At 38.4% G+C, this 24,430-nt stretch overlaps 1 protein-coding gene across 50 annotated transcripts in view; it reads left to right on the forward strand.

Annotated features, from left to right (window-relative positions):
• The window catches only part of fbrsl1 (fibrosin-like 1), a 571,252-nt gene extending 549,962 nt beyond the window's left edge, over positions 1–21,290 (forward strand). For 8 of the 50 annotated variants that reach the window (NM_001443006.1, NM_001443002.1, NM_001443005.1 and 5 more), the window contains 10 exon segments: positions 5,469–5,519; positions 5,730–5,825; positions 10,480–10,551; positions 10,681–10,710; positions 10,814–10,885; positions 11,700–11,832; positions 15,702–15,785; positions 17,860–17,943; positions 18,502–18,763; positions 18,848–21,290. In NM_001443006.1, the coding sequence (NP_001429935.1) occupies positions 5,469–5,519; positions 5,730–5,825; positions 10,480–10,551; positions 10,681–10,710; positions 10,814–10,885; positions 11,700–11,832; positions 15,702–15,785; positions 17,860–17,943; positions 18,502–18,763; positions 18,848–20,141 (2,178 nt within the window). In that variant the 3' untranslated portion in view covers positions 20,142–21,290. 50 annotated transcript variants of the gene reach the window in all.
• The last annotated feature ends 3,140 nt before the right edge of the window (positions 21,291–24,430 follow it).

Genomic DNA, 24,430 nt, shown 5'->3' on the forward strand with positions numbered 1-24,430 from the left:
GTGCGAATGCAGTCTAATACTTACTTATTGCTTATTTAAAACACGTGTCTGAGGCTTAAACGAAGGCCAAATTTGAAACCATTTTATAACACCATCTCAGTGACCTAACCTAAACATTGGGATTCACAAAGTTGTTGACGTAGTGAATACCAGCATGGTCGTAATAGCACAATATTTTAGACACAATACCCTCATTTATTTCATCTATCGTTGCGCTTTAAATGAAAATAGATCTAAACCGAGCCAAAACAGTTCTGTATAGCCTGTCTGGAATGTATACAAGTAGATTGATAAAACATGGGACCACATTCTTTCCTAATAGTCATAATAGAGCACTGACTGTTGTGTAGTAACAGTGTTTACAACCCACTATTGAGGCTTAAATCAGAGCATATCTTAAACCAAGGCCTTGGGGTTGAAATAGTTTTACAGCACCATCAATATGACACCTGCAACTGTGTTGACGTACTGAATAATGGCACATGCTAAAATTTTGACTAACACCACAAATAACTTCTATTTAAGTCACAACATCGTCAGTTATTTTTGCTACGTTAACAAATTGTAACAAATGAAGCCAAAATAGTTTCTGTTTGGAGCATTGCAAATACCGACAAGTGACACAAACTGTGAAACTACTATACTGTCATTCCTACACCATCGGTACTAACTAGCATTTGTATAAATAGGAATAGTATTTACATCCCACTTCTGAGGCGTAAACCAGAGGCTAGTTGCATAAATGCGAAGACTCTGTTGTAGAGCTAGTTTGACCAACTAACTGTAATCACTCTTGCTACTTGGATTCAAATTAGGTCAACATTTTGAGGCCGATTCCGAAAAGTAATGGCTTGTCTTGAAAAAAAAAAAAAACATAGTCACTACTTTAAGACTAAATGCAACCAGCTACATGCAGATGTTTGGTGTATGGGAGAGAGAATATGGGTTTAAAACTAATTTACAACACAGTCATTCTGATATCCCTACTAAAAAGTATGGCCAATTATTGAATCCATTGTTGATGAAAATAGGCCTTAATGGAACCAAGTGTGAAGCAAAAAAGGAGCTAGTTCAATCCTAACCGAGCACCGGAACTAACAGTTGTATAATAAGTAATAGAGTTTACAACCCACTACTGCGGCTTAAAGCTTATCTCAAAGCTGGCCAGATCTTAAACAGTGGCTACGTGGTTGAAGCAGTTTTACAACCCATTGTCGGTGACATAACCGATACCCATTATCCTAACAAGATAAACTATTGTCCCATGACGACCACAAATATTGTAGCTCTTCCCCTAATAAAAACCCTTTTTGCTGCCATGTTGACATGCCGAACTCATTGCGCTTTTATAGTGTGAGCCAGAGATGTTTTATTGCTTTCATATGAGCAGGATGGTGATGTTTCTGAGTGCTGGGGGCTGTTTGAGGAAAACAGGAGGCAGACAGAGTCTTATGGCGTGACTGAGGCACAGACAGAGCTCGTTCTGTGTGACACATTCAAAGCTTGCGGTCGAAACATAATGACCTCACTACAGATGAAAGTCATGACATCAACGGGCTGTTTTGATAAAGCCTAATTGCTTCCGCGTGCAGAGCGGCTATTAGAGGCAAACTTTGGCAAGCCTGCGATCAGATCAGTTCAGCTCCTCAAAGTTAGCCAGCCATATGAAATACATTCAAACGTAGTCAGACAGGAACGAGAACGTCTTATCGGCATACGATCGCCACTGTCCAACTATACGAGAGATATTATGTCAGAGCACAAGATGAAAAGTCAAGCGTTTCTGAATCGCAGATTTCCATCTCCAGAGATTCAAATCCGCCTGCATATTAGCTTAAAACATGCCGTATGTTGTTGTAGCTTGCATTCTGGAACTGTTTCGTCATCAGGAAACACTGAAATGGCCATGAATATGTCGGTTATCTTGTGTGTTGAATGACAAACACACACCACCACAACTTCCTTGAATGTTTTATGAGATATAATCTATATTTGCTAACCTGCTATTGTTGAATTTCTTGCAAACACCATGTGATGTTTTCTACTGACATACAGTATATATGCTGATGCTTGATCTTTTTAAAGCATTTCTACATTATATTACTTGGGTCAATGTTTTTAAAGCCAACGTGAAATCAAAAACTGCCCATTTTACTATATTTATACATATTCTTGGTCACGTTGTGCATTATTTATTGACTAATGCCATTTCAAAGTTAATTTTGTTACATTTCCAAACAAGTCAAGAAGTAAAATGGGTAGCAAATGCTGTTTCACGTTGACTCGAAGGGTCACACACTTCGTATAATGTCTTTCTTGTTGTCTTTCTTCCCTTCCTCCGAGCTTTTTCTTCTATAAAAGTTGAATTGTTTACAGATGTAATGCTGAGCCTTGATTCGCCAAAGCTGTTTGTTATAAAGCTCTGACAGGGGCTGTGAATTATGAAGCACTGTTTTTTTATGAGCCACTATAAACCTTTGCTGTATTTACTCGGCAAGTGTTAACCATAAAGCAGGCGTGCGGCCCTCGCAAGGATCACAGAAGTGCAACGCTCAGGGAAGCCAGATCAGCGATTTTCTCAGCCAGGGCAACCTCATGTGTTTGATTTAAGCTAATTATCACCACACATTCATACCATGCCGGATAAAAGCAGCTTATGCCTGCTGATCTGTTGGAGTGTAAACCCTCTGCCATAAGTGGGATGTGTGGTTCAAGCAACTGCTGCCTTTCAAAGAAACGCACACACTTAGTGCATCCTAAGTTTATCCATTTTTATTACCATCACCTGAGATATAAGACTATTGCTGAGTCCCAATTGGCACACTATACACTTGTACTTATGCACACTCAACAGCATAGTATATGAATGTAGCGCCGTGCCAAATGGAATACTACATTTATTTTTTACTAAGCAGAAATTTGAACCATTTCCCAGATGACCTTTGCCAAATAAATAATCAAACTACCAAATAATGCTTGCCATGAGTATACCCACATTCACCATCGGGAGGTGGCATAGGTCACTCTCATAGGAGAATTTTGCTTTCACAATCCAAAAGTAAAGAAACCCAAGATCACTGCCCAAAAGCTCAGCCCCTTCCGCTACGTGAGCAAAGCTGCGTTGAGTGTGTGAAGTGTCCAACATTCCAAACTTCTTTTTTACAGGTTGAATAAGGGCATCGTTCGGGTATTTGAAGTGCACTTATTCTTTTTAAAGATTTCAGTGTGAATGCACTACTTACACCTGGGGTGTTCAAACTCTGTCCTGGAAGGCCAGTGTCCTGCATAATTTAGCTCCAACTTTCTTCAACACACCTCCCTGGAAGTTTCTACTATACCTAGAAAGAGCTTTATTAGCTGGTTCAGGTCTGTTTGATTGGGGTTGGAACTAAAATATGCAGGACATCGGCCATCCAGGACTGAGTTTGGACACCCCTGACTTACACCATTTATACTACAAAATGGCGTAAAATAGTGCCTAAGTATGCGATTTGGTATGCACTCATTATGTCAAAACTACTACAGCAGGTTTTACTCATTTACATATTTAGCATTATTTATATATTTTGTTTATTTAAGGTGACAAAGATGCTGTTTTTTTTTTTTACTTAATGGTAAAATTGTAAATAATATGCTTAACTATCAGAATAATAAGGTTCTGATTGCATTCTGAGTGGGTTTTGGTCCATATAGCAAGGGGTTTTTTAATAAATGCATCACATTATATAAATAAGTTGTCAGGGAATAAGAATATGTAAAGAAATATAATACAGAACTTAATCATTTCAAGGTAACAATATTTATGTGAAAAATATACATATCTATTGGACTTATAGACTAAATTTCCAGTATTTTAAGGTTTTGTTTACATTCTGAGTGGGTTTTTATCCATGTAGCAAAAGGGTATTTTAATGAACGTATCAGTTGTCAGAGAATAGGAATATGTAAATAAATGTAATGCAGAACTTCATCATTTTAAGGTGACAATATTTATGTGAAAAAATATACATATCTGTTGCACTTATGAACCATATTTCTAGAACTATAAGGTTCTGTTTGCATTCCGGGTGGGTTTTGGTCCACATACTTAGCAAAAGGTTATATATATATATATATATATATATATATATATATATATATATATATATATATATATATATATATATATATATATATATATATATTTATATTTATATATAATATTTATATATATATATAATTTTTTGTATTAAGGGTATTTTAATAAATATAAGTTGTCAGAGAATAAGAGTATGTAATGAAATATAATACAGAACTTTTAATTTGAAGGTGACAATATTTATGTGAAAAATATACATATATATTGGACTCATGGACCATATTTTCTAGTTTTATTTATTGATATTGGTTAATGAAATCCTTAAGCCTTATGGCAATGTTACCCCAAAAAAAAATGTTGTCATTAATTATTCATTGTCATATCGTTCCAATCCCTTGAGACCTTCTTCATTACACAAATCAAGATATTTTAGGTGAAATCAGAGCGCTATCTCATCCTCCATGGACAGCAAGTTTCTTGACTCATTCAAAGTCCGGAAAGGTGCAAAAACCCTTCCTCAAAACAGACCATATGCCTTTAGTGGGATTATTATCAAGCCGAATACTTTTACGTGCACATAAACAAAAATACCAACTTTATTTAAGTTTTTTCTTTTCAGTGTCAGCATATTGTGAGCGTTCACAAGCACTGTATAGTGACAATTGAAGACATATGGCATATGTTTTTTGGTATTTTTCTGAACTTTGAATGAGTCTGTAACCTTGCTGTATATGTACAATGAGGGAGCTTTCAGATTTAAATATCTTCATTTGTGTCCTGAAGATAAATAAAGGTCTCAGAGGTTTGAAACAAGGGTAAACAATTAACAACTATTAAAATTGTGGCCTGAACTAACGCTTTATAGGTGAAAAGCATATTTGAATTTCTAATTCATTTCATGTTTCTTCCCTTCCAAATGCAAAATCTCCCCACATTCACAAGCTAACCCTCATTTCTCACCCTATAGTTACACTGCTAATTGTAGTTTAACTGAAACTTGAGTTTTATATATTTCTCAACTGTAAAGGAATGACTGCGCCACATAATAAATGGCTCATGTCACTTAAATTGGAAGTGAAGGGTGCCTTTCATTTGTTTAGCGATCTGGTTTGACTCTTTTGTGAGCGTATTCCCACACTCCGTGCCGGCTCTGTGAAGCCTGTGCCATCTGCGGCTGCAGTGGTTTTCTTTCATGTGACATTGAATGGCTGTTTTACTGTGTAATTGTTTTATTAAAAGGGTGTAATTTATTTGAGCTTCATCTGCTTTTTATTTGACTGTGTAAGCACACTGCAGCAAAGCCCTCTCATGTTTTTGCTCACAGATGCCTTTGATTTTGTTGATATGTTTTTAATTTGCGCTCTTTCTCTCTTTGTGTTTCTCTTTATAGTTCGACAAATACGCCCCGAAGCTGGACAATCCGTTCTTGAGACATTCAAATGTAAGTGTCGACTTATTTTGACTGCGTAACCTTGTTTTGACTGAATATGAAACGGATTATGTCAAGTTTTAGAGACATATTTGTAAACTTCTTGCATGTTTTTAAGACTTGGTTTGATGTTGTTTGCAAAGCAAGATAGACAAGCTGTAGGTCAAAGAGATGACAAACGTCAGCAAGCTTTACATTTATTTTGTTTTGTTTTTTCTTTAGTTTTTTCCCTCCTACCCGCCAACAATGCCAGGAATGCCTCCGTTGCTTCCACATTCAGGGCCCTTCAGTTCACTGCAAGGTGCCTTCCAGCCAAAGGTTAGACTCTCTTCATTTACATCATGTGAAAACGTAGACAAAACTGTTTTGACTTAAGCTAAATAAGAAACCCAGTGGGCACACAATGTTCATATGACGTTGATCTTTAGCTCTATTTTTGGTTGCGCCATCAGGTGACCAAAATTTAATGTCAATTTGACATCAGCTGACATCTAGTACCAACGTCAGCAGGTGTTGATTATTGGTTAGCTTTAGGTTGTGGCTTTAATTAACTAAACTACAATGTAATTTTAACGTCATGGTATGTCATCCATACAATGTTAAGGTCTTACATCAGCAGACATTTATCTGTGGTTGGTTTTATGTTGTGTAATTACCTACACTGACGTGGGGTTCTGAGGTTAACCCAATTTTCATATACAACCAAAACTCAAAGTTAGTCTGACGTTGGAGTTCAGCATCAATTTTACGTCTATGTGACATCCGTTGCCTGCAGGGAAGAGACTGTGGTTAGTTTGAATGTTTTAAATGTCCTACATGTGGGCTCTAATATGGGCAAGATTAATATGTCAACCAAACAAAACTTAAATATGGCATGTAAAATATCTCCAAGTTGGTATCATGACCATATATATAAACTGCTGTATCTATAGTTTTTTAGTCTTCATTAATTTTCAGTTATGCAATTTAACGTTAAAGGGATAGTTCACCCAAATCTGAAATTCGGTCATCATTTACTCTCCATTTACTTGTTCAAAATTACTTTCTTTCTTCTGAACACAAAAGAGAAGATATTTTGAAGTAAAAAAAAAATGCTGAAAACCTGCAATTACTGACTTCCATATTCTTTGTTTTTTTTCTATTATGGATGTCAATGGTTACAGATTTTCAGCTTCCTTCAAAACATCTTATTTTTTGTTCATTTTGCAACTCCTCTAGAGTTAAATAGTTGAGTTTAAACATTTTGAATCCATTCAGCTGATTTGCAGGCACTGTTATTATTATGTTAAAAGGTTATATTATAGTTCCAAGCCATATCAGCTTAAAAAAATATATCATTTTCTACCTGTATAAGTACACAATGTAGCTACAGTCAAGTTTTAGGTAGGAAAATGATCAAAACACCAGTGATTTTTTTTTATTTTTTTGGCACCAATAGCCTAGAGGTAAAGTGTGCTGACACACACTTACCGGCCACATTTTTTGGTACACCTGTCCAACTGCTCGTTAACAAAATATGCCAATAACATGGCAGCAACTCAATGCATTTAGGTATGTAGACATGGTCAGTACGATCTGCTGCAGTTCAAACTGAGCATCAGAATGGGGAAGAAAGGTGATTTAAGTGACTTTGAATGTGGCAAGGTTGTTGGTGCCAGAAGAGCCGGTCTGACTATTCCAGAAATATATTTCAGAGTGCAAATGCCTTGTTGATGCCAGGGGTCAGAGGAGAATGGCCAGACTGATTTGAGCTCATAGAAAGGCAACATTAGCTCAAATAATCACTTGTTACAACCGAGGTATGCAGAAGAGCATCTCTGAATGCACAACACATCGAACCTTAAGTCAGATGGGCTACAGCAGCAGAAGACCACACCGGATGCCAATTCTGACAGCTTAGAAAAATAAACTAAGGCTACAATTTGCACAGGCTCACTAAAATTCAACAATAATAGATGGAAAAACGTTGCCTGGATTGAGTCTCTATTTCTGCTGCGACATTCGGATGGCAGGGTCAGAATTTGGCATCAACAACAAGAAAACATGGATCCATCCTGTTCTCAAATGGCCTCCACAATTACCAGATCTTAATCTATTACAGTTTATTTGGTATGTGGTGGAACTAGAGATTCATGAAAGGGCTGCCGACAAATCTTTCTGACGTTATCATGTCAATATGGACCAAAATCTGTGAGAAATATTTCTAGTATCTTGTTGAAACTTTGCCTTGAAGGATTAAGTCAGTTCTGGAGCCAAACACTAAGGTGTACCTAATTAAGTGGCCGGTGAGTGTATAGTTCTTAAGCATATCAGCATTTCCATCTGTCTTAGTACACAATATAACTACTTGAGATCCAAGCTTTAAATAGGAAAATTATCAAAAGTCTGCATATTTTTGAGCGAGATGCTAATGGTTTGATCTGATTCAACAATCTATGCTAAGATAAGCTAAAAGTGCTCCTGTCTGACTCAAAAATCAGCTGATTAAATTAAGAAAAATTGCTAAACTCAACTGTTTAGGAGAGTTGTAAAATTAGTCTTTTTTTTTAAGCTGTTCATCCTACAACACGTATAGGATTTAAATTGGGACAGATTTAACATCTCTAAATTAGCTAAAAAAATAAACGTGCCAAAAAAGAAAACATGTCAAGTAACAAATGATCAATTAAAAGTGAACTCCTACACTCCATTAAGGTATTAAAAAGATTGCCAATGTATCTCTGGTATCATTAACATTACATACTCTGCTTTTTGCACCAGGCAGAAATTGGCATGACTGAGAGCCCAGCTTCACCCTACCATTAGTATTCAGGGTGCTCTCAAATCTTGCACAGCTACATTTATACTGCAGACAGAGAAATCTACCACTGCCACTTTCTCCACTAATGGATTATGCAAAGAGGCACAGGCTCAGTAACCTGCTGGAGGCTTTTGTGTTAACTTTAGACTTAGCGATGTGGTCTTGAGCAGAGTGGTTAGCGTGTGTCTCTGCAGTGAATAGGTTACATATCTTTCACTCATTTGGTTTGTAATGGTTTTTACCTGCCACAATTTTTTTTTAAATAATTCATTATTGTGATATTTACAAGTCAGAAGTAGAGCAAGTCTAAAGTTTTCATTAAGTATGACGTTGATGGTTTGAATTGACTGTTGCCTCCATGAAACTTGGCTGACGTAATGTTTTGTGATGAGTCACATCTTACTTTTCCTATGATGTTTCATTGTGAAACAGGCTGTTTAATTGGCCGGTACTCTTTATTTCATGTCCATAACAGCAATGAATAATGGCATGTGAATTTGCTACTTGATTTTTAAAAGCTGTTTCAAAATATTCAATCAAACAATGCATCAAAAAAAGTACCCAAATTCAGATTTGGATTGGTTGTAGCATTTGCTGGCCTAAAAAAAGTAGATGTTTTTGATACCATGTACACTTCAGTCATTAGCTCATTCAAAAATGCAATGTAATATCTCTTAACAGTGTATGGTTTGAAATAGTAAAGACTTTAGTGGCATGTTGTGTTTTATTAGCTTCAATGCGATCCAATTAAATGCATTTTTGACAAATGGACAAGCTCAAAACACTTTAAACCCTGTTTTTATGTCATTCACTTGACCATATTGGTGAAAACACTTATAATACCACTGGGCTCTAGTTTTCTCTGCACAATGGATTGAAATAGTAGACAATATTTATAATAACAAAACGTAACTCTTTAGCTAAACTGCCTTGGAAAAAAAGTATTCTTAAGGCTCATTCACACCGAATGTGTCTTTGCTTCTTAAAGCATGACACAGTTCTCAAAAATGGGTTTAAAAAAGCGAGGTCCGTGTGACACGACATTAAGAACGTGAGGTATTAATGACAGTAATGGGCCTATCACGCCACATTCACACGTGGCTTCAGTGTCAACGCTTCACTGAAGGCGTGTCTGAAGTTGGGGCTAACACGATCCTCATAGCAGCGTCAGCCAATGAAATTCAGTCAGCAATAGGCCACTGTCTAGCTGGTGTATTTGCATAAAGCGATCTGATTGGCTTGAAAAGTTGAGCTAGTCCCAACTTCTGCAGCGAGCAACGCCTCTGAAGCAGCGCCGACGGATCCACAATGCAGTTCGGCAATGCCTGACGTCACCCATTCAAAGTGAATGGGAAGCGTTGACGCTGACGCCCCGTGTGAATGGGGCGTTAGACATAGGAAAACAATATGTTGTGATAAGCACATAAAGATAAGTCATGTATCTCAAGATATTCTGGACAAAGCCACAATGAGTACCTTCTCCGCCATGATATGATAAGTAAAATATGCCAACTATAAACAGAAGCTCGCAACAATTCCCCTGCCTCCGAGCTCTTCTGATTGGTCCACTGCTTTTGGAACAAATAGTAATGAGCTTCGCTGCACATAAAAGTTGAAGATCTTTCACATCGATCACATGTGCAGGACTTTAAAAGACATGAGACGCAAACATAGTGGTCAAACACGTCTGTCCAGCATGTTTACGTTAAAAAACAAAAGAAAAGTTGTGCATTGGAGACGAAAAATGCATTCTGTGTGAACCGCTGCTTAAACAGTGGAGACTTCTTTGTCGTTGTTTCATTATTGGGCAACACGGTGGTTAGCACTGTCACCTTACAGCAAGAAAGTCACTGATTCAAGTCCCAGCTGGGTCAGTTGGCATTTCTGTGTGGAGTTTGCATGTTCTCCCCATGCTCGTGTGGGTTTCTTCCGGGTGCTCCGGTTTCCCTCACAGTCCAAAGACATGCGCTATAGGGGAATTGAATAAACTAAATTGGCCATAGTGTATGTGTATGAATGAGTGTGTATGGATGTTTCCCAGTACGGGGTTGCAGCTGGAACGGCATCCACTGTGTAAAACAAATGCTGGATAAGTTAGCGGTTCATTGCCTGAAAATGAATGTATGAATGTTTCATTATTTGTATCTAAAAAGGTCTTAATCTTCCCTCCAGGCCTCAAACCCTATTGATGTTGCAGCACGACCAGGAACAGTCCCACACACTCTCCTTCAGAAGGACCCAAGGGTAAGCTGTCCACTCTGGAGAAACACTTAAGCCGTTAGAAACGCATCAGGATTGTGATGTTTTCAGCATTTCATGAAGTTGAACTTCTGCCTTTGTCCTTTTCTCTATTTCTTTCTTAACTCCTCACAGATAACAGATCCTTTTAGGACTTCAGTAAGAGTAAGAATCATATTTCCATTCTCTTTCAAATCCCTACATTTTCCACCTTAAATGCCCGTGCTTTTGTGCTAATGCTTTGAAATTTCTTCTGTTCTCATGTCAGAAGCCAGGTAAATGGTGCGCAGTACATGTTCAAATCGCCTGGCAGATCTACCATCATCAGCAGAAGATGAAAGTAAGTTCTCTCAGAAGCCAAGAAAAGATTCTTTCTGAAATATAGTGTAGTCTTTAGTGTAAGTGAAATACAAGAATATGTAGGTGCAAAGTGGAATGTTTCATGCATTAAACATTATTGCTGGGTTCAGGCTACACAATATCAGCTTGATTTTGGCACAGATCATCTGAATCAAAGTTGTAGTTTTTTCGTAAAAGGGGACATCTCAACAGAAAGACATGTTTAATTTTGTTGTGGACTTTTCACATACTTATTTTCTGATGCCAGTAGAAAACATTCCAATTCAGTAGCCATTGTTTCTTTACACTTTTGTTTCCAGAACTCGTTTGTTATTGCCACCTTCTTAATCATTAAAGATGGCAAGAAATGATTGGCTCTGGAAGAAACATCTTTCTTGCTCATGACATAAAAAGTACTTACGAGTCAAAATAACAATCTCACAGCAAATTTTTGTAAGAGATAAAAAAAATATTGTGTAATAAAAACCTGAAACTAATTAGTAATTTAGTAAACAAACAGAGGAATTTTCTGATATGTACATTTACATGTAATCATTTGGCAGATGCTTTTATCCAAAGTGAGGACCAAAGAAAAATATTTAATACTAAAAAAACAAAACATTTCTAATTAAATAAACATAGTAAATAGAATACAGAGTGTTAATCAGTTTATATTATATTATATTATATTATATTATATTATATTATATTATATTATATTATATTATATTATATTATATTATATTATATGTTTAATTTAAAGTTGCACTGAAAAAAGTCCCTTTGAATTAAATGTTATGTGTGTCCCTCAAAAGCAGATGCACTTGGACCCACATAAACTGGACATGAATGGAAAACTTGATCTGTTCAGCCGTCCTCCTGCTCCAGGTGTATTCCCTGGGTTCCCCTACCCTCATGATCTGGCCAGGCCCCTCTTCTCATCAACAGGTGTGTGGAAAGACAAACTTCTAAAACCAAACTTGTACCTTTTACTCTCTCAATACACACTGCTGATCTTGTTAAACACATATCAGTTATGAAAACATGTACACTTGCCAGCCACTTTATTAGGTACACCTTACTAGTACCGGCTTTTAGAATTGTCTTAATCCTTTGTGGCATAGATTGAACAAGGTACCGATTTTGGTCCAATGTATGGCATCATGGCTGACATGATAGCATCACGCAGTTGCTGCAGATTTGTCGGCTGCACATCCATAATGCGAATCTCCCATTCCACCACATCCCAAAGGTGCTCTATTGAATTGAAATCTGGTGACTGTGGAGGCCATTTGAGTACAGTGAACTCATTGTCATGTTCAAGAAAGCAGTCTGAGATGATTAGCACTTTATGACATGGTGTGTTATCCTTCTGTAAGTAGCCATCAGAGGATGGGTACACTGTGGTCATAAAAGAATGAATATGGTTAGCAAAAATGATCGGGTAGGCTGTGGCATTCACACAGTGATCAATTGGTACTAACAAACCAAAAGTGTGCCAAGCAAATATCCCCCACACCATTACAGAGCCACCAACCTAAACCGTTGATACAAGGCAGGATGGATCCATGCTTTCATGTTGTTGATGACAAATTCTGACCCTACTTTCCAGATATAGCAGCAGAAAGAGGCAACGTTTTCTATTGTCCAATTTTAATGAGCCTGTGTGAATTGTAGCCTCGGTTTCCTGTTCTTAGCTTTTTTCTTTTTCGACCATTCTCTGCAAACCCTAGAGATGGTTTTGCGTGAAAATCCCAGTAGATCAGCAGTTAGCACCAACAAGCATGCCACATTCAAAGTCAATTAAATCACCTTTCTTCCTCATTCTGATGCTTGGTTTGACCTGCAGCAGATCGTCTTGACCATGTCTACATGCCTAAATGCAATGAGTTGCTGCAATGTGATTGGCTGATTAGTCATTTGCCTTTGACAGGTGTACCTAATAAAGTGGCCGGTCAGTGTTTATATGAAAACAACGTCATACTGACATTAATTTTGTAGGATGATAAAGATGACAGGTTAAGAAATAAATTTGCGGTTTCACAACCATTCCTGGAAACAATTCTCTTTTCTTCTGCCGTTATGATCACTGATCACTGATGTGACCACTTTAATTCATTCTGATTGCACAAGAGATTTTGATTTCACTTATGAACTATATTTATAATCCAGTCAAGATACTGCCTTCACAGATTATTTATATCTTATCTTGTAATTTATACTGCAATCTCTTTATTGGTACGACTGCAATATAATAAAAATGGGTTTGTATGTCTTTTCCTCATAGTCCTTGCTCGCTAATTTGCATGTTGTTATTTTGAACGTTGTCTTGGCTCGACACCGGGGCCACGGGCATGAATATAAATGCTTTTACCTGATATAATTGACTGGTAGCTCTTTGTTGAAGGGCAACACGAGCGTGTCTGCCCTTTAGATTGTAATTATGCAGCATGGTGTCATGAAGCAGCTTGTAATTGGTTTCTTCATTAATGATACACACTAACAAATGACATATAGTTCAGGCTGAATAGACAGTTGACCCTTTCAAATGCAACCTGAACACTCAATCTAAGACATCACTGTCCTTTTTATTGTCCGGGCAACTGCTCCATCCAAACAGCTTATTAGCAGTAGTCCCGCCCCAAAACTCACTCCATTGGTCGTGCCAGTCTGATTTCTAGGTCCTGTTTCCACCTGGTATTAACATGCTTTTGAAACCTTTAAATGTATGTTTTATTTCATTCTCACAACACTTCCTGTATCGATCATTTATCATTTTAAGTCAGTAAGCAGAGAGTAGGTTGTTTTTGTAGCAGTTCCAACAAATTCGACCATATAAGGGTTTAAACATATAAACAAACATACTCCCATACTCTAGATCAGGGGTCACCAATCTCGATCCTGGAGGGCCGGTGTCCCTGCAGGGTTTAGCTCCAACTTGCCTCAACACACCTGCCTGGATGTTTCAAGTATACCTAGTAAGAGCTTGATTAGCTTGTTCAGGTGTGTTTGATTAGGGTTGGAGCTAAAATGTGCAGGACACCGGCCCTCCAGGAACAAGTTTGGTGACCACTGCTCTAGATAAAGCCCAGACCACACCAAGCCAGCGTCAAAGGCCTAACGGCGACAGAAAAGTGCTTATTGTCATCTTACATCTGCTGCGTCTGGTTCTGTCTGGACCCAAAAGCTGCATGTGAACACACCAAACAGACCACAGCCGACAGAAACAAAAACGTACATTCTGCGCCTACATGTACCTTTCCATAGCCACAAATGGCAGTAGTCTGTATTGTCATTCCACATAGGGAAAATGGAACTAGTGTTGCACATATATGCTGCGTCCAAATTTGCATAATTCCATACTATATAGAATGCTAAAAACAGTATCCGACCCATGTAGTATGTCCGAACTCTTAGAATTATATAAAGAGTATGCCAGAGGTACCCAGATGACCTACTACTTCCGGTGAGATTCTTAAGTGTGCATCCAATGGATGCTACACTATCCCATGAGGCCACACGAGAGAATTCATGAATGTGAGTGAAGCAAAGCAACTGACGTGAGTAAGTCACATGATAATGGCAAATGGCAGATGTACTGTAGTATGTCCGAGTTCCATTAATATACTCACATTCGTACTATATAGAACGTTCTTTTCTAACAGCCGTGTAGTAAATTGAGATTCAAATTTAGTACCTACTCGAGTAATAGGCGATTTTTTTTTTTTTTTTTTTGATGCAGCCATCCTGTACAAATGTAAAAAAAGCAGCATTATGTAACATTTTTAAATAATTTCTCACTCACCACCAAGAGATTTGCTTGTGAAAATATGTCAGAATCTGATAAACGTTTGCAAATCTTTAAAATAAGTATTGAAATTACAGATGGCTTCTTCGTGTTCCTTCTTGACCTGTGTCATTTGCTTAGTTTTTATTCTCGCACTCTGATTCCTAGCTGTCAATCAGATCACTCTCTTTTACTGACAGCCTGATTTTACATGCTGAAAAATAAAAACTCCCTTCAACATTAGCCCGATGATAGATGATGTGTAGAAACCACCAAACAAACTAGCCTGATCGATTCTCACTGATAACTAGGCCCACGCGGAATCTGCACTCGCAGAATTCAGCAGATTTTCTGCAGATTTTCCACAGATTTCCTCAGATTTTTAGCCCCTCGTTAATTCTGTTTATTTACTTGAGTAAATGTGTGTAAATCTATATTCAGTATTTTTTATTAATTACAGTAATATTGTTGATTAATATGAAAATGTTCATCTGATTTTTGACTTGCTTTGTTTACCAAATAAAGTGAATCTAATTGGATTCGCATTTTAACCATCAAATAAAAGTTAAAAAGGCATTACTTTTTATTTCACATATTATAACTTTAGTTATGATACTCCCAAAATAATTTTTACTAAAATTCTTCTCAGAAATAGCAAAAAACCTTCGCAGATTCCGTCTGGCCCTACTGATAACCCAACACTACCGAATGCCTGACCGTTGGCTTGGTGTGTCCCAGCCTCAAGCAAACTGATTAAAGCCAGTTTCAACCACCTGTAAAAGTGGTTAAATACATTTCAGACTTGGATACCAATGGATAGACTTGGATAGACTTGGACTTATACCTATATCTGCCACCCTCCAGGTGCATCTTAATAGCTGCTGTAAATAGGGCCTCACAGCCAAACTGATCACCCCAAAACTTCTGCATGTACAGTAGGCCTATATAGAGGCGTCTAGTGGTTTGGTTATGATTTAAAACTTTGTCTACAATCACTTTAACTATATGATGATTTTGTCATTTTTAATAGGATCAGGACATCCAGCTGCTTCACCCTACGGACCATCTCCTCACCATGCTGGCTTCCTGCCTCCTAGCCATTTGGCAGGTAAGTGTAAGTAAAGCACCATTTTAAATAGTTCTTGTGTATGTCTGTTTGTACTTTAAGTTTAGTATACATCTAGTTTTTATTTGAGGCACAGAATGGCACAAATATGATGTTCCTTAGTTGGTAGTTCTGCACACCTACGTGGCACTTCTTTCCACATTTCAAAGTAATTAATATTAGACAACCTAGTTTGGAAATTAAGTTGACAAATGGAAAATACTGCACTTCTATCTCTTGTAAAATAAAATTCTGTTCTTGTCGAATATATCTTATTTATGTTAAATCAGTTATTAGTCAGCTCAAAAGTGTCTCCCAAGTGTCTCACATTTTAAGCTTTTCAACCTGTATTCCAGAAAATAATAATGATTAAATTTGCTTGAAAAACATTAAATGGTTTTGTCTATTTTAAACTAGTATGTTTTGTTATTTTTTAATTCAAATAATTTAAAAGCTTAGAACTAGATTTAACATAATTAACAAGGACACTTTTTATTATTATTATTATTATTATTATCATCATTCAACAATATACATTGAAATATTAGCCCCTCTGTTTATTTTTATCTGTTTGAGGGAGAGATTTATTCAACACATTTCTAAACATAATAGTTTTAATAACTCAATTCTAATAACGGATTTATTTTATCTTCGCCATGATTACAATAAATAATATTTGACTAGTTTTTTTTTTCAAGACACTTCTATTAAGCTTAAAGTGACATTTGAAGGCTTACCTAGGTTAATTAGGTAAACTAGGCAGGTTAGGGTAAGTTACAAGTTATTGTATAATGATGGTTTGTTTTGGAGACTATCGAAAAAAAAAATTAGCTTAAAGGCGCTAATACTTTTGACCTTTAAAAGGTTTTTAAAAAAATAAAAACTGCTTTTATTCTTGCTGAAATATAACAAAAAATACTTTCTCCAGAAGAAAAAAAATTATCAGACATGCTGTGAAAATTTCCTTGCACTGTTAAACATCATTTGGGAAATATTTAAAAAAGAAAAAAATATATGTATATAATTTATTATTTATTATTATGTATTATTAAATAGCTAAATATTTCCCTTCATTTTTGGGTGAGACCATTCTGGCCAAAATTTAATCTTTGTTTCCAACAAGAAAACACAATAAAACTATATTTTACTGTCAGTTCCTTTCTACTGAGCTCTGCCTCATTCAGATAGTTCCCCCACAGTTTCTATCAGATATGTTATTTGAGTTCAATGCTGAATGGTGATTTCACACAGTGAGCTTTCAAGTCAATCCAATTTGAGTTCATAAACACCTGGGGCCCGAAGGAAATGGAAAGAAAATGGGTAAAATGCTGAATTGGGTGCGGTGTTGCGAAGTGGTTAAAGCTCAGGTCTCAGGTTATCTTGTTTCTAAGTCAAGAACTTATCGCTACTGTGCCTGTGAGCAAAGCACTTAACTCCGGGTGGCTCCAAGGGGGGATTGCTCATGTAAATTAGTAAATTGTAAATGTCTGTGGATAAAAGCATTTGCTTAATGCTTGCTTGCTTAAGTACACTGTGGATTAGTCATAAACCCATTTCCAGAGTTCAGGAATGTAAATTCATGTTCCACATTGAAAACAAAGATTTTTTCGTGGGCCACATGTTGTTTGTATTGTATTTAATTTAATTAAAAATATACATAAATGCATGAATTATTTAGGCTCCTTCAGTCCCTAGCACGGTAAGTTAAGACGTAGCATATTTCCAGGGGTGAGAAGATCGAAGATTTTTAGTAGACTGACAGAAATTGCTAGAAGAAATGGGAGACACATGAGTTGTTCTAGCTTTCTTTTAATCACTTTCCACAATGGACATTTCAAAAATGTCCCTAGCAATCATACTTCAATCAGGTAGTTCTCTTTATGCCAGCACCTCTCGAAGCCTAATCCACAGCCAGTGAACACTCTCCAACAGTCTTACAGGGAGAAATAAACAACCCTTAGGGAGTTAGAATAGCAGCAGTAACAGTGACGCAAAAACAAAGCTGGCTTGTAAGAGAAAAGCCGGTTGGAATGGTCGGGCACCTCCGGCCCCGCGTCGCTAATCCCTGTTTGGCATTTTGCAGATCCATTCAGTCGCTCCAGTACCTTTGGCGGCCTCAGCAACCTTTCAAGCAGTGCCTTCGGTGGATTAGGCAACCCAGCCCTCGGTAAGCCCTGGCCCCCGGCCTCTAGCTCGACTCAGTGCAGCACAGCTTAGCTCTAGACCACAGAGAGTGCAGAGGGAATAAAAAGAAGGTGGGAACGAAAGAAAGGCACTTAGCTTTGCAGCAAATGCCAAAAGAGAGTTTAGGGAAACAGGAGGAGGCAGGCACTACCACAGACAAGCTTTGCCAAATTTACACCCCAAATTAAACTCACATCCCAACTGGTTTTACATTGTTCTTGCAATCATTAGTTGTTTGCAAAGTAGGATGGAGGGCTCGCCATATCACATTTCCTCCCCCTTCTTCCTTCACTGGCTGAACGGGACGTCTTTTAGTCAAGTTGATTGGACTAAAATAGAATTTTCTCTATGGAACACTTTCCTTTTCATAGCTCTCTACCTAACTGGGTAATTGGTTTGTTCTCTGTTGAGAAGTCTTCAAAAGAAGTTTACTTGTAGAAGAAATGAGTACACCCCATTAACCTTTCAATTTATGTGTACAAAACCCAATAGAACTGGACTGTGATCTGATAAACTGATGTTATGTTTCTTGATATTTCAGGGGCCAACAGTGTGTTTGGACCAAAAGAGGGTCCAGGACTGCCGGGACTCAGCAGTCCTCATCATGACACCTGGAATCGGCTGCACCGGACACCACCATCCTTCCCGACCCCTCCACAGTGGCCCAAATCTGTAGATGCAGAGAGAAGCAGCTCAGCAAACAGCCACGACAGAGAGAGGGACCGGGAGCGGGAGAAAGAAAAAGAACGGGAGAGAGAAAAAAGGGACTCTTCAGTTGGGAAAGAAGAGAAGGATAAAGACAGGTTTGTTTTGCTAGATCCATCATCTTTTTTTTTTTTTTTTTCAAGCATTCTAATAAACTAATAATGGGTTCTTTTCTGTTGCAGAGACTCTTTAGATCGTAATAGGCATTCAAACCGCTCCTCTCCTGCTTCTGCTCCGGTTAGCTACCAGATCAGCAGCCTGATCCGCTCAAACAGCCAGAACTCAACAGACTCCGGGAGACATCGCAGTGGCAGTGCTGACCGCAACCGCGAACCTGAAAAAGAACTGTTGGATCGCCAGCGAGATGCAGTCATTTTAGGAGATGTTAAAGTGAAGGAAAGTCGTTCTCCAGGGAAAGAGATAACAGACAGACGTTCCTCAGATGACTCTCTCAAATCCATTCACAGGTCTCCCTCTCCGTACTCGAAAAACATCCTTAGCGATACAGGAATCAAGATGGGTATTCCACAACCGCTACCGATTAAAGAAAATGAGAGAGATAGGAAGGAAACCAGCTCAGGAGATCTGCTTCACAAGGTGAAGAATGACATGAAGATCAAGGAGGAACACAAGGAAGACCAGGATGTTATGGTGGTTGGATCCGAAGCTGCCCCTAAGCCTCAAATCTCTCTACCTTCTCATCAAACCACCCCGATTGTTCATCCCCATCCTGCACTATCCCATCAGCCTCCTCCACCATCTCCTCGCTGCAGTGACCCTCCGTCAATTCATGGAGTCCCCATGCCCCACTCTCTGCCGCTCACACTGAGTGCCATGCATCAAATGGGAAGTCTGAATGCACTTGAACGCACCCGCATGGCACCTTTCATGGGAGTCAGTCCTCTTGCAGCAGGTCGAGACCGCCTTCCTCACCCAGCATTCTCCTGGGATCCTCTTCGGGAAGCTTACAGAAACCTTGACCTGCAGAGGCGCATGGACTTCCAGCTTCGCTCTGAGCCTGGACATCGCTTTCCTGGTGTCTATGATCCAGAACGGCCCTATCGGGATCGAGAGCCACATGAGTACTCTCACCACGAACATCTGCTGGAAGTTCGACGAGAACAAGAAAGACTGAGGCAACAAGCTGAAGAAAGGGAACGGTTGCATTTACGAGAAGAACTTGATCGGGCCAGGCTTCACCAACTTCATCAATCACCCATCGAAGGACACTTACCCCACATGCCACCATTTATGTCACACCTCGGTGGGATGCCTTACCCAAGGCTTAGCCCTTCAACAGGACATAATGGACTTCTTAACCGAACACCACCAACAGCAGCACTAAGTGCCCCTCCACCTCTGGTACCCTCTGGTGCTGCCAGACCGGCATCTCCAAGACGGACTACGCCAATCACCACCCAGGACCCTCGGGAATACTCACCATCACGCAACCCCAAGGAAGTGGAGGCACGGTAACACACTAGGAAGGAAAATGCCTCACTTAAGTTGGACACAGGCAACATGCACTTATTTTCACACAAAGTAGAGTAAATGATATGTCATGTGTAATTTGTACAAAGATTTGTACCTTGAAACAAGCACATCAACTGGCTTTTTTAATTGATTGGATTAGGAGCAAAAAGGAGTTGGTAGCTTCAGCTCTTGCTAGCTCCAAACATAAAACAAAATACCAACCAGAAATTTGATATTAATATATTAATCTAATGCCTTTTCAGTTTTTCATGTGAAAAGACATTCAAAAATTTGTTTGTACATTTCCTATCCTTCATGTACAGACATGTTTTTTTTATGTATTTGCGTTAAGTTTCATTCGTTCCTTGCCTTGTATTTATCCTAGTGAGCTGCTGGATATGGATGTCTACAGTACATATCTGAATTGGTATGATCTCACTGTTTGACAGCTGATTTGCTCTATGGTACCTGGAAATATTCAGTGCTGACCATGTACAAAGTTACATTTTGAGTTTTTTTTTTTTTTTTTGCTTGATTTATTTTGAGATATGCAGACAAATATGTATTACAATGTTCTTGTTTGTTTTATGTAAAGTTTAAAGATATTGTAAATATCTTGTTGATATTACTTGGAGCGAAATGACATTGTACATTTGTTAGGCTTTTTAAATGTTTCTAAAAAACATTGAAATGAAACAGAACCACTTCCAGGTTGAAAACCATGGTGACGGAACTGTCCAATCAGAGGAGAAGACTCAGTTGGGGGTGTGGTCATGGTGATGCAATCTATGCAAAGAGGATTAAGAGAGTTCTGAATGGATGGTTATCAAAATGGAGTTCTAAAAGGAGAACCTGGATAACTGTTATTCATTTGTCCAATGAAGAGCCAATGAAACAAACCGCTATTAACTTCGGGGTCATAAAGGAACTGCTTTAGCAGTAAACAGTTCTCCAGCCACAAAAACCTGGACATCTGACAAACGTATTGGAATGGTTTGGGTGGCAATAGACTCTTTCTGTCGACCTTGTGGTGTTGTGCAGTTGTTTTTCTTAGACTCTTGTATACAAAACGAGTAGAGCTTTAGGCGTGAAAAAAATGAACATTCATGGTTTAAAAAATGTATGGAATAAAGGTTGGACCTTATATCTGCATACCTGTTTGCTGCTTAATTCTGGTCTACAGTATTGACTTACTGAACAGTGTAAGAATGGGTGATTCTCACCAAGAAATGTGAGCGAAAAAGAAACAAATATTGCATACATTTTTGTAACATGATGGCACATTGTTGGAAAATAATTTTTATTCTCATTACTAGAAAACAGTAACAGATATAATGCTGTCTGGACACAATGAATTATTTTTAAATAAATTCTATTATTCATTTTATTGTTAACTAATACTTGGGAGGCACATCAGATCTCGTGCTACGAGATCTCGCCACACGAGATTTGACTGGTCCTGTGAGAACGCCATAGTCTCTGGCGATAACCTCGACATTAGTACCAAATCGGTTATTTTCTTTTGACACCCAAATCACTGGCTTTGAACCAGGAAAAGTGTTTCTTAAGTAGCAGCAAAACATTGCTGGGTTAGAACTGCTTGTGTCAAGGGCTGAGGGCAGGGTTACCTTGTCCAACAAGATGAGCAGAAGCTATTTTGAGTGTCATTTTTGAGATAGCATCAGAACATAATGCTGTGCGAACATTTCCCTTATATTCCCCTTTTTATAAAATGTACAGTGCTCTGCATGAATATATTATTAATTCATATTAATGATAAATATTATTAGTGAGAAAAGGGGTTTTATTGCCCATTTCCACTGAGTGGTACGCTACGCTTTTATGGTCGTTTCCACTGTCAAAAGGTACATAAAAGCGAGCTGCACTGTACCCTTTCTAAATGATAACAAATGGCGGAGCCAGATGTGCAGCTGAACACGATTGGTTTACAGAGATGAGTCACTTGCTCATGCAAAAGAAAGTAGAATAAAAACAAAGGAATCGCTATTTTTAAAGACACAGCCGAGACATTACACTGTAATAATATATACATATAAAAATGAGCCTTGGATGACCCGAGCTTAAACAAACCTTGTTGTCATCTTGATAAACAGGAACAAAGCCAAGGAGAACAGCAGAATCTACCTTGTGCCCCAAAGTTGTTAACAAGGCCGTTTAATGCGTGAGCAGTTTCACTTTTTCAAGAGAGCTCTTGTGCGCGTCTATATTTGAAATAACAAACATCTTGAGCTGATAACGTGCGCATGATTATGGAAGTGCTTCTGACATTCGATCCTTTCAGAAACAGACGAAAGCAAGAGTGACAGGTAAAAAAATCACATTTTGGACTATTATAAACTCTGAATGAGAGAATTACTTTCTAATAAGAGGTTACTTGTGCTTGTAAAGATTAAAGATGCAGATGAGGAGTTTGCACTGACTATAGGCTATATGCTGTGTGTTGTTTTTCAACTCAAATAAGGACTAATCTATGCTGTGTGCAGTTTTTGTAGTATGGAGCTAACTTGTTAAACAAAGTTCGACAGCGGAACCACACCTCACTTTGTCTTCTTAACCAATCACCTACTACCTGAATAATTATTTAAGGCAGACCAGCCTTCTAGCACTTTTCTTCTCTTTCTCTCAAACCCACCCTCCCTCCCTCTATTTCCTTGCTTCCCATTAACAATCCTATAACCCTCTCTTTACTCCAAGGTTGATTAGGGGGGGTCAAACACTCTACCAAAATATTACAGAGATGGTACCCCCACTGTGAGTCTCTGGGCAACATCGTAATATGCCCGATCAACATACCTACCTGCTCACTGTTCATCCTCTTACTTCCCTTCCCCTTCATCCCACTGTTCCCTTACCATCCCTTTCATCCCTAAAGCAGGTCGCACACCAGAAGCGGCGCTCGGCGCCGCGACACGGCGCGTACATGACAGATTAAAGTATCGCACACCAGACGCACACATTCGTATGATATTTAACATTAAACTAATCAGATGGCGCTCTGTGGCGCGGCTGAAAAATGAACTGCGTCCTGAGCCGTCGCCGACAGCCGCCGACTTACGGCGCCGGTGTGTGTATCCTTATAGAAACCTATGTTTAGAATTCTAAAATACATGGCGCTGCGCTGCGCGCGGCCGAGCGGTGCTTCTGGTGTGCGACCTGCTTAAGTCTCTAAAACAGTCAAGCACACAAGTCTAGCTCAAAGTGTGGCATGGTCCATGCTGGTAGCGCATATATATATATATATATATATATATATATATATATATATATATATATATATATATATATATATATATATATATATATATATTTATACAACAGTTCGGTCTGGTTCTCAAATCTGATTGGCTGATAGCCGTGCGATATTCTGCAATATCAGAACTCCTACAGCCTCTTTAACCTTTGTGTATTACTCCGCCCACCTACAGCCAGCAAAAAGCAGACACTACAGATCTAAATTTTAAAAGATGCTTGCTCAACTGTTTAACTGCCGGCTTATGATTTGAATCCGGAAGAAAGTAGTTCCTCGTACAAAAGGGTTTTTGAGACTCTCCATGTTTGATTTTGATTTATATACACAATTATGGCGTCAAACTGTTGTATAAACACAATATCACACTCGTAGCAGTGCAATATGGCTGTTTATCGGCACTGGTGGGGGCACTAACGCACGCCTCCCACCAGTGCCGATATACAGCCATATCGCACTGTTACTCGTGTGATATTGCTCATATATATATATATATATATATTATTGCAGACGTTACAGTAGGCTATTTTGCACATTCATTGATCTGCAGTTATAATCAAATCATGATCATAGAAAGGTTAGTAATAAACATTTATACGCAATTATTTATGTGTATAAAGCATCTGTTTTGTGAGAAGGGCTTCTCATATGACATGCGAATGACCCAAACAGCTTTACATTGACATGTTCTCGATCAAGAATGAAAATGACAGAAACTTTCTGTCGGGTTGCGTATCAAACTTAAGCCTGATAAAGGTGGCTCGGACCGACCCGTACCGTACCATACTGTACCACTCAGTGGACTCTTTAAGTTAAAAGTCCCAAATTGCTTTTTACAACAACCTAAAAAGAAAGTAAATAATTAATTATTGGGAGTTGATTTGTTGTCAACCGATGGAGACAAGATAGGACATGCAAATGATGTTGTCACTGCATTAACAGGCTGAACTCATTCTCCACAGCCACTATTTCCGATATTTTCACATTAGAGAATGTTTATGTCAGCTGTGCTGTACAGAGTAGG

The sequence above is a fragment of the Danio rerio genome, chromosome 5 (genome assembly GCF_052040795.2).
Source record: "Danio rerio strain M-AB ecotype USA chromosome 5, GRCz13ab, whole genome shotgun sequence".
Lineage (NCBI taxonomy): Eukaryota > Metazoa > Chordata > Actinopteri > Cypriniformes > Danionidae > Danio > Danio rerio.